The sequence below is a fragment of the Furipterus horrens genome, unplaced genomic scaffold, assembly GCF_987537825.1.
Source record: "Furipterus horrens unplaced genomic scaffold, mFurHor1.1.pri manual_scaffold_10, whole genome shotgun sequence".
NCBI classification, from domain to species: domain Eukaryota; kingdom Metazoa; phylum Chordata; class Mammalia; order Chiroptera; family Furipteridae; genus Furipterus; species Furipterus horrens.
This window is the reverse complement of record NW_028327180.1, coordinates 26,947,763-26,962,458: the sequence shown is the minus strand read 5'-3', so window position 1 is coordinate 26,962,458 and position 14,696 is coordinate 26,947,763. Positions and strand designations below refer to the sequence as shown.

Genomic DNA, 14,696 nt, shown 5'->3' with positions numbered 1-14,696 from the left:
AGAACACAGGGATTTTTACTCTATGATTCTTAACTTCTGCTCTATGTCATACGCTGTGATTCTTCCTGAGCTTGGAAAAATCTGTTTTGTGTAGGTGGAGACCATTGGCGATGCATATTGTGTGGCTGGGGGACTACACAGAGAGAGCGATACCCATGCTGTTCAGATAGCGCTGATGGCCCTGAAGATGATGGAGCTCTCTGATGAAGTCATGTCTCCCCATGGAGAACCTATCAAGGTAAAGTGGATCAAATGAGTGGAAATGCTTATTAGTTAGTTATCGAAAGAATGGGGTATCAGTCGGGGTTTAGTTGCAGAGAGCAAACTCTCTTAACTTGTTTAAGCAGAAAGAAATTGATGACAGGGTATTAAGTGGTTTAGAGAATCATTGCAAGGACCAAAGAAGCCATCTATCCCGTGAGCTTTTAAAAAATGGCTCCTATAGCCAGAAATCAGAACCACTGTTTTTTCCTCAGTTAGGAAGCCTGCTTGATCAGGAATAATTATATATACCACCACAGCCACAGTCAGGAAATCCTTGTGTTCTGAAAGCTTCTGCCTCTACTACTGGCCACAGGACAAAACTGCACCTACTCTAATTTGAATCCGCCACCTGGAAATCCTGCATCATGACCCTCATTAAAAGAGTGATTGGAAACTGGGCTTTTCAGTAAGTGTGCTATAGGAAATCCAAAGGCTTCCACAGTTAGGCTACTACCCATAAGTATCACAAGTGCAGTCACAGCAGAAATCCCAGCTTCCAAATCTTGTGCAAGTGTATCTGAGTCACCCAGCCTAATGCATCTAGAAACTGCCAGGCAGTTTGGAAAATGTAATTTTAATTTTCTAGGACCTGTCGGGGAGGACATCACAGTAAAATGAATGTTGACTGTTAATCTACTGATATTTTCCAGGACACATAAAATTTTTAAATGTCTAGATGAGTCAGATCCCAGAATATTTTATTGCAGATGAGAAAACAAAATTAATGTGCTCGACATTGGGTTAATAACTAGAACATGACCAGATTGTCTTTATTTGTGGCACTTATAGTCAATTTGTCACTTAATTTTTATAGGATAGGCCTCAATTAGTGAGCCAGAAATGAGCCTTTGAAGTGACATAGACTCCTATCTAATATGCAATAAGATATATAGAGAAAAAAGAAAAAAAAATTAAAACAAAACTATAATATTTAAAATTTTTAGTCTTGGCTCGCTTCAATGTTAGTAGACACCATACATGTAAGTCTTCATAACTGTTTTCTAAGTTGGCTGTCTTCCCAGTTCTATGTTCTGGTGTGACATACTTTCATATATGTAGTGCTGCAAAAACACAAATCTTTTATTATGCATGGATTCTGTGCATCAGAACTTTGATGAGGCATAACAGGGAGATACCTCACCTCACTCACAGAATCTGGTACTTCAGCTAGGAAATCTCAAGTGGTTGAGGGCATTTGGAATAGTTGGATGTCCCGCTTGGAGCCGGAGGACCCATTCCAAGGTGACTGCCTCACTTACATGCCTGGTTCTTTGTTACAGATGGCTGAAAAGCCGGGATTAGCTGGGACTGTCACCCACATGCTTACATATGGTGTAGCCTCAGAGTGGTCACACTGCTTACATGGTGGCTTATGTCCCAGAGAATAAGATTGGTGAAAGCTGCATGGCCTTTTATGAACTAGCCTTAGGAGACACATAGTGATGCTTCCATTCTATTCTATTGGTCAAAGCCATCATAAACCTGGCCAGAGGGGAGGAGACAGACCCCATGTCTCCATGGGGACATTGTGAAATAATTTGTGACTGTTTTAAAAGCATCGCAGCATCTGACTTTTTCAGATTTAATTTCTGTAATTTCACTTTTTTAAAAGGATAATTACTCTTCTCTCTCTCTCTCTCTCTCTCAACTTAAAGCGTCAATGTAAATGCTTAAAATAGCCAACTAAACAATAAAACTAGTGATTTCCACATAAATGGATTTTGTAACTAAGATGTGTATGTTTGAACCAGGGAGATTAATGGCATGATTTTTGTTATTTGTAGAAATGTATTTTTAGTGTTTTGCAATTGGAGGAATTATTTATAGCTAGTTTCAAAGATAATTACCTGAGTAATTATAGTTTAGTTTTAATGACCTTTTTAACCTGCAGTCTGAGGAAATATCTGATGACCTTAGGAGCTACCCATGAAATATCACAGAGGCAGATATGAAAAGTATTTTTTGTAGAGAGAAATATTGGGCTGGCCAAAAAGTGTGTTTAGTTTTTTCCATAAAGGACACATTTAAAAATTTTTTCACCAATAACTATTGATTTGGATATTTTGAGTATGTTGGCTACATCTCATGTGGTATAATGTTGATTGTTCTCAATTAACACCTCAATTTGATTGCTATCAACTTCAACTTGTCTACCCAACCATGAAACATCTAAATAATATAAACAAATGAAAATAATGAGAAAACATGTCAAAAATGGTTTGCAAAGTTTTGTACTGGAGATTTCTTTCATGGAGCATTGTTCAACAAGAAATCTCCAGCACAAAACTTTGCAAACCATTTTTGACATGTTTGATCAGTCACAGCTCCTTCTGCATACACTGCAAAAATATTTTTGTGTGTGTCTTTCAGTTACATTTTTATGTTTCTTGAAATAATAAAGCATAATATGCCAAAATTGCTGTGTCTTTTCTTCCATCTTTGATATTAAAATGGCTACACAAAAATTCACCAATTTTGATAAATTTTTCTTAATGCATGCTGATTGACAGCTGTCACAATGCAATCTAACAAAATTGTTTGTAGTGAAGTTAAAGATAAATAAACACAACTAGAACCATGTTACGGAAAAAACTAAACAAACTTTATGGCCAAACTAATGTTATTGTGTTTCGGGAGCGGGGAGCATATTATGACTTAAATATTGTCTTATCTAATCTTCCTAACAACCTTATGAAGAGAAAACCACAACTCACTGATGGACAAGAGTAAGCAAGTCCCCCACGCATCTGAATTTGCAGTCATATCTACGTGGCTTCAAAGCCCAGGTGTCTATTCCTTCTTACCCTGCTACCCCATGGAATGGAATCAAAATAAAATAATAGAAAATATTTCCCAGCCCTGGCTGCCATGGCTCAGTGGATTGAGCATTGGCCTGTGAACCAAGTGTCGCTGGTTCGATTCCCAGTCAGGGCACATGACTAGGTTGCACGCCAGGTCCCCAGTTGGGGGCGCGTGAGAGGCAACTGCACATTGATGTTTCTCTCCCTCTCTTTCTCCTTTCCCCTCTCTCTAAAAACAGATAAATAAAATAAAAATAAAATAAAATAAAGTAACCTTGTTAAAATTATAAAAAAAATAAAAATTTTCCTTTTCTTAAACTCCTTTTTTCCCCCCAATGTGTCATATGTACAAGTCATCTACTCATTGATTCCTACGAATGTCCTCACCAACATCCACCCACTCTGGCTTAGAAAGCTGAAGGGGGATGATGGCAGGGGCCAGAGGGCTAAAGTCAGTGAATGGAAACTGAACTTGGAAACAAACTTCTGGTACCTCTCCTTCCATACTCCCGGAAGCCTGTGATGATATCAGGGCTATGTCAAAAGTGGTCCCCAAATGGAAGACCAGCAAGTTTCCATCTAAGCTTTTACTGGGAGACAGAATTCTGTCTTTGTCTCTTCTTATTTTACATAGAAGTCTATTCCCAGCGAAAAGAGATTAATTCAGGACATGATGTGCTTCTTAAAGTTTGGATCATTTTCTTGTGCCTGAATTTGAAAAATCCCCTGAGAGGAAAACTTTGGAATTGAGGGTGAGATGCAGAAGTTAGAGAAGGAGAAAGGGGAGGGAGAGCAGCATGGAGTTCGTCAACAGGGCAGGTGCTTTATCTGCCTTGTTTGGGTTTTTATAAGGCAGATGTATGTATATATTCATTATGCGATAGAAAAATAAAATGCTATGAGAAATTTACCATATAAAAAGCTAGAATGACAAAGTACAGAGAGAAACTGGTTTAATCAGAAGAATGCCCAAAGAAAGCAAAAACTTCTCCATCTAAATGTGCTAAACTTATGGCTGATAGAGGCAGAAGATCATTTTGTTTTGTTTTTTCTCATTATTTTTGTTTGTTTATATTATTTAGTTGTTGGACATGTAAAAACATATTCTCCTAAAGAAGAAAAAGCCCAATGTAATAAACACCTGTTTTGCTGCTGGAAATAAAACTGTGACAAACAAGGGACTTTAAAAATAATCTAATTCCTACTTTTACAGATAAAGATATAGAGGGAAATACAAAGACTGACAGAAAATCAGACTGCCCATTTTAGTAGAGTTTGGTTTTAGAATGCGTATCTTCTGATTCATATTAGAGTGCTTTTGTTTGACAATTTTGTAGAATTCAGGATTTGACAGCTTATAAGCAAATAATTTGGGGAAGTTTCTAGCAGATATGAGGCAGAACTTGAGTCTTCTGAATTCTAAAAACTTATTTTTAAATTGTCAACTGATCATGGAAGTTGAAAATAATACACATGACATTTGATTGTTACTTAAAATATCCCCACTTTAACTTGCTTTACTGTAGCAGTACTTTAAGACTTTGTGCAGCCTCTCAGGTCATCAAATATTCAGATATTCTAGAAGATCCTGGTTTAAAATATTCTATTCCCAAAGCTCTCCAAATCATGAATAACTTTCACAATTTCTAAACTACTCTACCATATTTCGGACTGCGTCTTATAACTAGATAAGGAAGAACAATGGTTTTCCATGGGCCCAGATGTTTTAAACTGACTGATATATAGAGTCACTATAATCTGGGCCTTGGCAAGAACTTTCTGCTTCCTCTGTTATTTTTTGCTTAAATATTGAAATTCCCTTTCTCTAGCTGTTAATCATTTGAAGAGTGGGGTAGTCTTTGGCATAAAGATTTTTTTAAAGCAATATTCCTAAAACCACACGCGTTATATAGTGAGAGCTAGCTTCTTTTGCCCCTCTCTGACAGTGTTGTGGGAAACAACTCCTGTAGTCCAGAAGTTACGTCTGTCTCACTTGATAGAGCAGGTTACATAAACAGCCCATAGACACTTTGTCTTGTCACTACGGTAACTGTGATAGATATGCACAAATTTGTCTTGGATATTGAAAGAAGGAGAAACAAGACTGCTTTGTGCAGTAAACTTAAGTGCATAAATGGAGAATAGGTAACAGGTGTGGCTGATTCGCCACTGGTCGTCTTTAGTCAGCTGTGAGGAGCAGAAGGAACTTGGCGTGAGGTTTTGAGGAAGGAGGAACTGGTGTGGCCAGAGCGATCGGCACAGTTATTTAGACAAGGCGTTCAAACAACACTGGCAGGTGGGAAGTGCTTTACCAACGCCAGGAACACTGTGGTACTGTTTTTGCTTTCAGATGCGAATCGGACTGCATTCTGGGTCGGTCTTTGCTGGAGTTGTTGGAGTTAAAATGCCCCGTTACTGTCTTTTTGGAAACAATGTCACCTTGGCTAACAAATTTGAGTCCTGCAGTGTACCACGGAAAATCAACGTCAGCCCAACGACTTACAGGTACTGATGGCACTGACCACTTGAAATCTGTTATTTTACTATGGTATTGGGAGAAATGGTAGCCGGTCCAGAGGCAGGAAAGAAAACCCACCCTATGTGGACATCTGCACTGGGACGCTTGCTGCTGTCCTTGGATCTTACTGCCATCAAACTTTAACATAAATGGTTTCATTTCCCCAGCCTGTTTTTATTATAAATTTTTATCTTTATTTGAAGATGATTTAATGAATATGTTTCACTCCATGATACTCTAATTGTGTTTGTCTGGAAGTTTCTTTAAAAAGCCTAGGATATGTATTCACAAAACATGTCTTGCCCATTTCAAATGCAGGGCTTACCAGATGTAGGATCTTGAGCAAAGCACTTAATAAATTAAAGTGATATAGAAGTCATGATTGTAATTATCATATTTAATAGGAAATGTTGAGCTAATGTGGACAGAAAAATATTTTTAAATTTACCAATCACCTATAGTTTCATACATTTTTATTTATTAAATCCTTATAGATGTATACATTTTTATAATTATTTTTAAAGATTCCAAATATACAGAAAAAAAAATCAAAGGAAGTATGATACCCATGTCACCAGCACTAATATTTAATAAATGTCAACATTTTGTCATACTTGTTTCAGAACCCTGTTTTATTAAAGAAATTAAATATTAGTCCCCAGGTCCCCGTTTTCTGTCTGACACCTGGACTAGATATCCCTTAAGATTTGTAGGAACGTCTGAGAACATGTATGTCCTCAAGACAAGCAGGCTTCCCAAGAGGGAAGCAGGAAGGCATTAAGTACAGCAATAACATATGTTGCTGCTGTTTACCAGGAAGACAATGGGCACAAAGAAGCCAGGAGCATAACTCTCTTCATCTAGGTTTCTGCAGATAAAAAAATCAAGTCAGAGAGAAATAGATTTCCACTGAACCTGTTCATATCCTTTCATGACTTGCCTTGGATCCAATCAAAATTATGTTTTTGAGATATTTTTCTTAATGAAATGTAAATCTAATTCTTATACATGTAATTCATTTATTCAAACTATTTCTAATGCAGTGGTGTGCTAGTAACCAATTTAGGGGACTGAAGTGAAGAATCCCTGATTTCTAGCATATACCAATGTCTATGTATAAATACTCCCACCACGGCATTTTTCAGGCCACCAACGGCTTGGAAAATTCCTGAACGTTAAACAGTTTGCTCTCACAAGCCAGTACAAGCCTGAACAAGCATGTCACTCTATAATATTGAATATGTATTCTAGAGTAGGAATAAGCCAGAATTTATCTCCTACTCATGGTTAATTAAAGTGTATCCAGTTTTTTATTATAAAAATTATTTGATAAATATTCTTATACATATGTTTCTAGATAACATGCCTGTAAGTGGTAATCCCAGATCATAGGCTATACCCAGTTTCAACTTTACTCAGGATAAGTTAGCTGTCCAAATTGCTTTTATCGATTTTTATTCCACCAATGGTGTGTGAAGTTTTCTCTTCCCCAAAGCCGGATATTATTATGTTTATTAATTGTTACCAATATAATGGGTGTTATGTGATATCTGATTGATGCTTAATTAGTCTTAGGTAATTGATTTATTTAATTTTCACAACAGTCCTAGAGATGTATACTATTATCCCCATTATTAAAAGGTAGAAAACTGACATCTTTGTTGCTATTTGAAACTAAATCTACCAGTTCGAAGCTTATATTTTTACTATGGGATTCTGTACTTTTTTATTATATATTACAAAGTAATCTGCCTTATAAATAATAGACCTCAAGAAATATTTATGAATTCATGACTGAAGCATCATTTTTATTAGTTTTATTATTTTTGCAGATTATTTACTGGTACACTAATAGAAATTAGTTAATAGAATATTCACATGTATTCTACTCCAGGTCTGTCATTCTTGAGATGTAGATTTCTACCCAGTTGGTTTCTTCAGTATGTAAGAGTGTTGCAGTACGAAATTCTAATGCAGCACCATCATTCTATTGCATTTAGACATGACATTGCAGACTGGTGAGTAAGGCTGTGGTCTGGTTAGGCAGATGTGATGAGTGGTTTTCTGTAGAAATTGGTTTAGATCCATGGCCTAAATAATAGATTAGAGAAATGCTTATTAAGTTTGCATTTGACAGAAAGCTAGGTAAGTAATGGAAATAAGAGCCACTAAATCAGTAGGATTGGGAATTCAAAATGAGTTTAGCATCATGGATAAGCAGTTAGTAACAAATAAAACAATTCGGAAGAACAAATGAATTTAAGAAGGAAAAATATTGCAAATACCAGATAGGAAGTAGAGTATCAATATGTATAATTAAATCGCATTTAGTCTTACTAACCTTGATTTTGTAAAAATTCTATTGAGAGATCAAAAGTTTTATATGTATAAAATCCTATGTAGAACTTTTCCTTTACAGTGTTTTGTCCATGATTACTTCTCAGTAATATTTACAAAATCACTGATTCAATAAATGGACAATGTTTTAACTTGTCCAATCTTTCAACTTATAAAGCCTTATTCTATAGCATTATACTTATGAGTTGGGTTTTTTTTGTTTGTTTTGCTATTATTAGACCTTTGAATTGTTTGGGGTTTTATTTCCCTACTATTGTGAATTTATTTTCCATTGTATTTCTGTTTGTTAACATCATAAGGAGCTTTCTGTCAATCACAATGAGGATGACTTGTTTATTAATATTTTCAGGAATATTCATTTAGTTCTGTTATCTTTTTTTGAGTAGACAATTTTGTTAGTATTAAATTTTAATGCTAATATTTTAAATTTACTCTTTCAGATTACTCAAAGACTATCCTGGTTTTGTATTTACCCCTCGATCAAGGGAGAAACTTCCACCAAATTTCCCCAGTGAAATTCCTGGAATTTGTTATTTTCTGGAAGCTTATCAACAAGGAACAAATTCAAAACCATGGTTTCAAAAGAAAGATATTGAAGATGGCAATGCCAACTTTTTGGGCAAAGCATCGGGGATAGATTAGCAAAATATATACCTGATATTAGTTTCTGGGGATTGACTCCTTCAGGCATGTGTGGAATCTCTGAAAGCACTTTAGGAAGCAGATGGTTAAAAAGCAGTATTAAAATTTCAGGAGCTAAGTATGATCTACTCTTTCTTCCATTTAACAGACAAAAATGTATTCACTTCAATACTTAAGCTCTTCAGTGAAAATAAAAAAGGAACCTCAAGAAATAACTTTTGGGGGATATTTTTGTTATATAACAATCACTTACTATCTGTACTCAAAATTTAGCACATTTTACATATATCAGCTAATTGTAACAATCTGTACAATGTGATGGAGTCACTAGTGTTCTTGTGCCCTTGAGGAATGCCATGGTCGTTAAAGTGTGTCTGTGATAGTGTTGCCTTAAAGAAGCTTCTGCATAGAAATTATACTCTTCGATACCATAAGCTCTTTGAACCTTTAAACTGAATGTTATTGTATTTTCTCATTTAATTTTTAACATACATACCAAAATAGATTGAGGTTTTTTTCTGTTGCACTTTTCTTTTTTTTTCTCCTTTTAAGAAAATAAGCAGTTATGGGTTAGAGGCAATATGAATATAAAGTAGGTCTTCTGTAAATATCAAAGATTATTTTATAAAAGTATTCTCCATAATGTAATGTGTCATTAACAATAAACATTTCCTTTTGTTTGACATTTTTTATTTGACATATGGTAAAGGTTATTTTATTTGCTATTAGAAATTTAACTCCCATTAATTCATTTCTGTTTAAGATAAAAGATAATTATAGCCTATATTAAAATTCAGTGATATCGTTATGATTTATTTTAATCAGAAGCAACGTGGGAGTAAAGTATGTTTATTGTATGTTTAGGAAACATAAAAAAAATACAATAAACTACAGAAGTAAAACATTTACACACACACACATACACACACACCCCAATAACTTGGGTCTATTTCATCAGACATACTCTATTGCCATGCTGAGCTACAAAAAATTCCAATAAGAAAATCTTAAGTTCTGAAGTGGGAAATAAAACGTGTTCTTTTTTCCAAAAGTTTATTTTTCAAGTATGTATATTGAATACTTTAGTGTTTGTATATTTCCTAAGAATCATCAGGGTTTTTTTTTTCGTCTTGTTAAGTACACATTTGTAAATTTTTTATTCTAGTTGAAATATCTCAGTGATATTGTTTAAAGAGAATGTTAGTGTTGGTGAAGAAAATTATGCTGTGATTTTTATTATGGAAAATTTTAAACATTTTTCTGGAGCTTAAACTTTAATTTTTAATGATGTCAGTCTAAGATCTCTGGTGAACTAAACCTAAATAAGGATTGATTTTAAAAGAGCTCAACTTCAAAGGAAGATAAAGATGAACATTATAATTTTTAAATTACTATTAACAGAGCCATAGATACACTGAACTCTTACTTGGGGGTTCCAAGAAATAATTCAATTTAAAAGCTTTTTAATTATCGTCAGTAGTTCCCAGAGCACCACATGGTGACCTCCAGAATAAAAGGTAATTACCAATTGCCCTCTAGTAACCTATGCGTACCACTATAGATATTACAATGATTATTACTAAGCAATACCCTAATATCTTGAAGGACTGAATGCGTCTCATTAAATGCCAACCCTATTATTTGAAAATACCATAGGTGTTGGGAAAATATACTTATAGCCTCACAAAAATATGAAATTAATAAAAATACTTAAAAGAAAAATAAAGACAAATACATTGTTTCTTTCTATGACAACACATAATAGCGAAGATGATAGGAATTAAAGGAAATTTATAAGCATAAAATAATTTTTTTTCTTTATAAAAATAAGCATATCTAAACATGATAATAATTTGTTTTCCTAAGTTTTTAAGTTAATTAGAATTCAAAAAAATATTTCTTTTCTGTGTGTTTATGTGTGTGTGAGTTTGCACCTAAAATCCACAGAGGAAAATATAAACAATTGAGTAAAGGCAATGGAGAATTCCTTCCACTATTTCTGCAACCTTTCTCTAAGTTTGATATTTTATTTAAATAAAAAGTCACCAAACATGTATTTTTCCAGAGAAATTAAATAATCTATGATAGCTATCCCAGGTAACCTATAAAGGCTCGTTGATCATGAAATATTTTGTGGACCTTAAGCATTCCATGATAGAATGCATTCAAAATCCACAACTGGATATTAAAAGTTAAGAGATTGCCTTTCCTTCTCTTATTCAATTTGGAAGATAGAGGTTATGGATACATTTTCAGATCCAGACCACTGATGGTAGCAAGAGGCTGGGAACCTAGAAGGTAAGTTCTCAAGGAAAAAAAGGACCAAAATAGGAGCACTGCTGTAGGAGTGAAATTGAGGATGGAGAAAAGAATGGCCACAGAGCCAATGACAGGGTTGGGGGCTAAGAGTTCTCAATCTTGTTGCCTCATTAACTATCCTAAAAAAATAATGTAGGGTCCCAACACTACTTCCTTCTCAGATTGTTTTTCCTGAGAAGTCCATAAGCTATTCCTTCTGTTCTGATTTTGTTTTCGTTCATAGCTTTTTGCTCCATTATTTTGTAGTCCAGTTCACAAAGTAAATTTGCTCTTTATAGCAATTTCTCAAGCAAGAATAGAGTTCCACTGACATTTTCTAAAGATGTCTGCATCAGAAGCAAAGAGAAATACCGAGTTAAAAGGTCTCTTCCCGTTTTTCCTCATTGTTTTATTTCCATCTAGACTTCGTAAGAAAATGCAAAGTTTGAATCTCCATACTAGTAGATTCACTTACTAATTCCCATTTATTTAATCATCATTTCTTGATAACTACCATATGCCAGAAATAATACTGTTTTGGGAATTTGAAGATAAAGTATGACCCATTCTATCAAGAAAGGAAAATGAGAAGTGAACATAAGATAATTTCGAAATTCTGTAGGAGCACAAAGTTCATCAGGTGGAAGGGAGAGAACTTGGTCCAAGCAAGTACACTCGTACACAGAAAGAAATGGAGTTTTGGAGATGCCTAGCATATCCTGGATGGCATGTTGTCTGGGATGAGTTGAAGGTGAAGAAATTAAGGACAGAAAGTCTATTTATAATAGATACAAATCATGAGGAGAGCTGTTGTTCACATTAAAGTGTGTGACTTTGATGATGATAATGATGGTTAATTGTCATTATTAATTTCTATGGAGCCTTTTGTTAAAAACAATTCTTACAAACAAAAAAAAAGAAGCAGAACATAAAAAAAGAAGACCATTGGCTTTTGCCTCCCTCCCCAACAGTTTTTAAAATGAGTAGGCAAGGGAAACATCAAATGTTAAAGGAAGAAATGACATGATTATGTGTGTGTTTTTGAAAGACAGTGTCAGAAACATCATGGATAAGGGTGGATATTTATTTGCACAGATGACCAAATAAACATTCTTCTGTATCTCAGAAGAAAATGATTCATGTTATAGCCTGGCTGTTTTCCTACCAAAAGTATGAACATAAAGCTTGGAGGACTGGCACTGGAAATTCATATTAGTCCTTCAGATCCTTTGGTGGGAAGGAAGGAAGCATTGCCAGCATTTTACTAACCTTTCCTTCAACAACTTCTCTGTAATATTGCAGACCCTTCCAAGCCTGTCCTATGGTTAGGTTAGAAGCTGTCCTAGGACAGAAAATGATGCTCTAGAAAGGGCAAGGGATAGCAAGTCAAACAGTCTACCTATTTCACATGGTTCTGAGGGTAGACTTGGCACCCTGAAATTTCCCAACTGGAAAAGTGCCCAAATAGAGCTTTATATACAAAGTCCAAAGGAAGTCGAGGGCTATATTATGCTTGAAAGTCACATTCAAGTCCCTGTTAAAGTAACAGTTAATAGCCTCAAAGAGAATGACTTAATAAATTATTGTAGTAGTTTGAAGTGTCTGAATTTTACCTGGAGAAATAGTTATTAATAAGTGAAAAAGAATCTCTTTGATACATACTGTTGGGGTGGCTTGCTGAATCACTACTCTTCACTGAACAACAAAACATGAAGAGTTTTCAATAAAATATACTTAAAAAAAAAAAAAAAAACAAGAGTTTGTTTTGCCTGATGGCACACTGTGGTGCCAAGTCACTTAAGTGGCGGTACTTGCACAGTTAAGTGAAGGCAGATTTGAAGGCTGGAAAGGTGGGAAGATATGACTGGGCAGGCAAGTCACTATAAGGGTTGCAATTTCTGCAAAGAAGGACTAATCTGTAAAACAAAAACTCGGTACTACAGAGATAATAGAAAAATGCAATTCCCTCGTCTAGTCACAAGCTAAAAGCAGGCATGACTTGCTTTAGTAAGCAGAGAACACTCAAATGTAACTTTAAACCAAGGTTTACAGTGCTGTGTGTTCTTTGTTGGGATTCTTCTTACACTCTGAGAAATCTTGGTATCTTGCAGTGAAAAGTGGAAGAATCACTCCTGATGTGAACGCCAGGAGTTTGGAAAGTGTATTTGGTCCTCTGTAGTCTTTGTTGCTTTGAGTTTTCTTCTGTTTGCAGGTTTGCTTCCAGATGTTCGGTACAGTGAGACTCCCTTGTAAATACTTCTTTTATTACAATGATGATGTGCACTCCTTTGATATTTTTACTTTAAGCCACATCAGACATTTTACACTTTATTGCCATCTCAATTTCTCTTTAACTAGCTTTCCTCTTAACCTGTCACACCTGCACCTGTTTGGGCAAACTCCCACAATCCATATGCTTTTTCACCCAAATTATTCCCTTACTTTCTTCTTCATGCCCCTTGGTTTCCATATTCAATACATGCCAAAAAATAGCAAGAGCTTCATGAATGCACAGATTCTAATTTTTTTTTTTTAAAGAGGAAAAAGGTGATATTCTAAAAGCCAGGCTTTTTTTATCATCAGTATAGATTCTTTTACATCATACTATATTTTAGGAAACTTATTTTAGATTTAAACACTGGAATAGAAATCAGGACAAAAACATTAATGTTCTAGGACTTAACTCAGACATTTCTGGTAGATGATTTTAAGTGAGTTTGTGCTGCCTCTCAATAATTTAATCATTTAATGTCACAATATTCAATTGCTGGTAAAACTTACTGTTTGTGGAGAAAACTGCTCAGCAGAAAAGGACTTTGGGTGATGCTCAAATCTTAAAGTATCTATTAAGATGTTTGTTTAGTCTGAAATGTTGCTGAATCCATCTGTGTTGATTGAGAATTATGAATTGGCTTTAAAGAAAACTAAAACAAAATGAAGAGAAACAAAAATGCTATTATGGAGGCTGGGCAATTCAATATATTCCACACCTGAAATAAGAGGAACAAACTGAAGCCTTTTGGAAAACTATAGAGACAACAGTCATGGGATTCTGTGCCTTTAGAAATAGTGGTGCTCAGTGACTCAAGAATGTGCACCATGCAGGCACTGTTCCCTCACGATGAGCTACCTTCTTCCCTAAATAACTTGTATCTTGCAAAACTGAAGTGAAGAAAAATATACCCATATTTGGAAATATGCTGCTCCTTCACCTTTTGCCACATGTAAATTAAAGATACCCTGCAAACTCTTATAACAGAAATTATATTCACTAATTTAAAGTGGTGTTCTCCAGCTTTTTGGGTTTCTGCGCACTATGAGAAAAAAATTTTAGTACACCAATAGGCATTTTTAAATATAAAAAATAAGTACTTACAATATAAATATTATTAGTACTTAGGATTAATTAATATAATTTGCTGTCTTCAAGTCTATATACTACAATATGGCTGTAAAACTTTTTTATTTATGAGTGTGAATATAAATCGAAATTTTAGTAGTTTCTTCTCTTACCACAAGGTATCATCCTTATATTTTACTTTGGAAACTGCTACAATTGGCCAGTGGGTCTTTACTTTGATTGAGTCATATCACTTTGAGTAGTGAATAAAACATAAAAGATATAGACCACCACCCCTCCCAAAATGTGCAGATGATCTTCTAACCCAAGACATATATACTTCAGAGGTTTGGGGACTTCCTGGAGTCCCCCCCACTGAGGTAGCAGAGACTCTCAAACTAAAAACTTATTATTCAGAGGGGAAAATAGTAAATAATGTTCAAAATGAGAAGAGAATGAATAACTGGAAAAAAGC

The 14,696-nt window shown here is 34.9% G+C and overlaps 1 protein-coding gene across 2 annotated transcripts in view; it reads left to right on the top strand.

Annotated features, from left to right (window-relative positions):
* GUCY1A1 (guanylate cyclase 1 soluble subunit alpha 1) overlaps nt 1–9,699 on the top strand; it is a 53,394-nt gene extending 43,695 nt beyond the window's left edge. For both annotated transcript variants that reach the window (XM_090288820.1, XM_090288821.1), the window contains exons 7-9: nt 95–238; nt 5,416–5,570; nt 8,382–9,699. In XM_090288820.1, the coding sequence (XP_090144946.1) occupies nt 95–238; nt 5,416–5,570; nt 8,382–8,583 (501 nt within the window). In that variant the 3' untranslated portion in view covers nt 8,584–9,699. The remainder of the gene's footprint in view (nt 1–94; nt 239–5,415; nt 5,571–8,381) is intronic.
* Nucleotides 9,700–14,696: the final 4,997 nt, after the last annotated feature.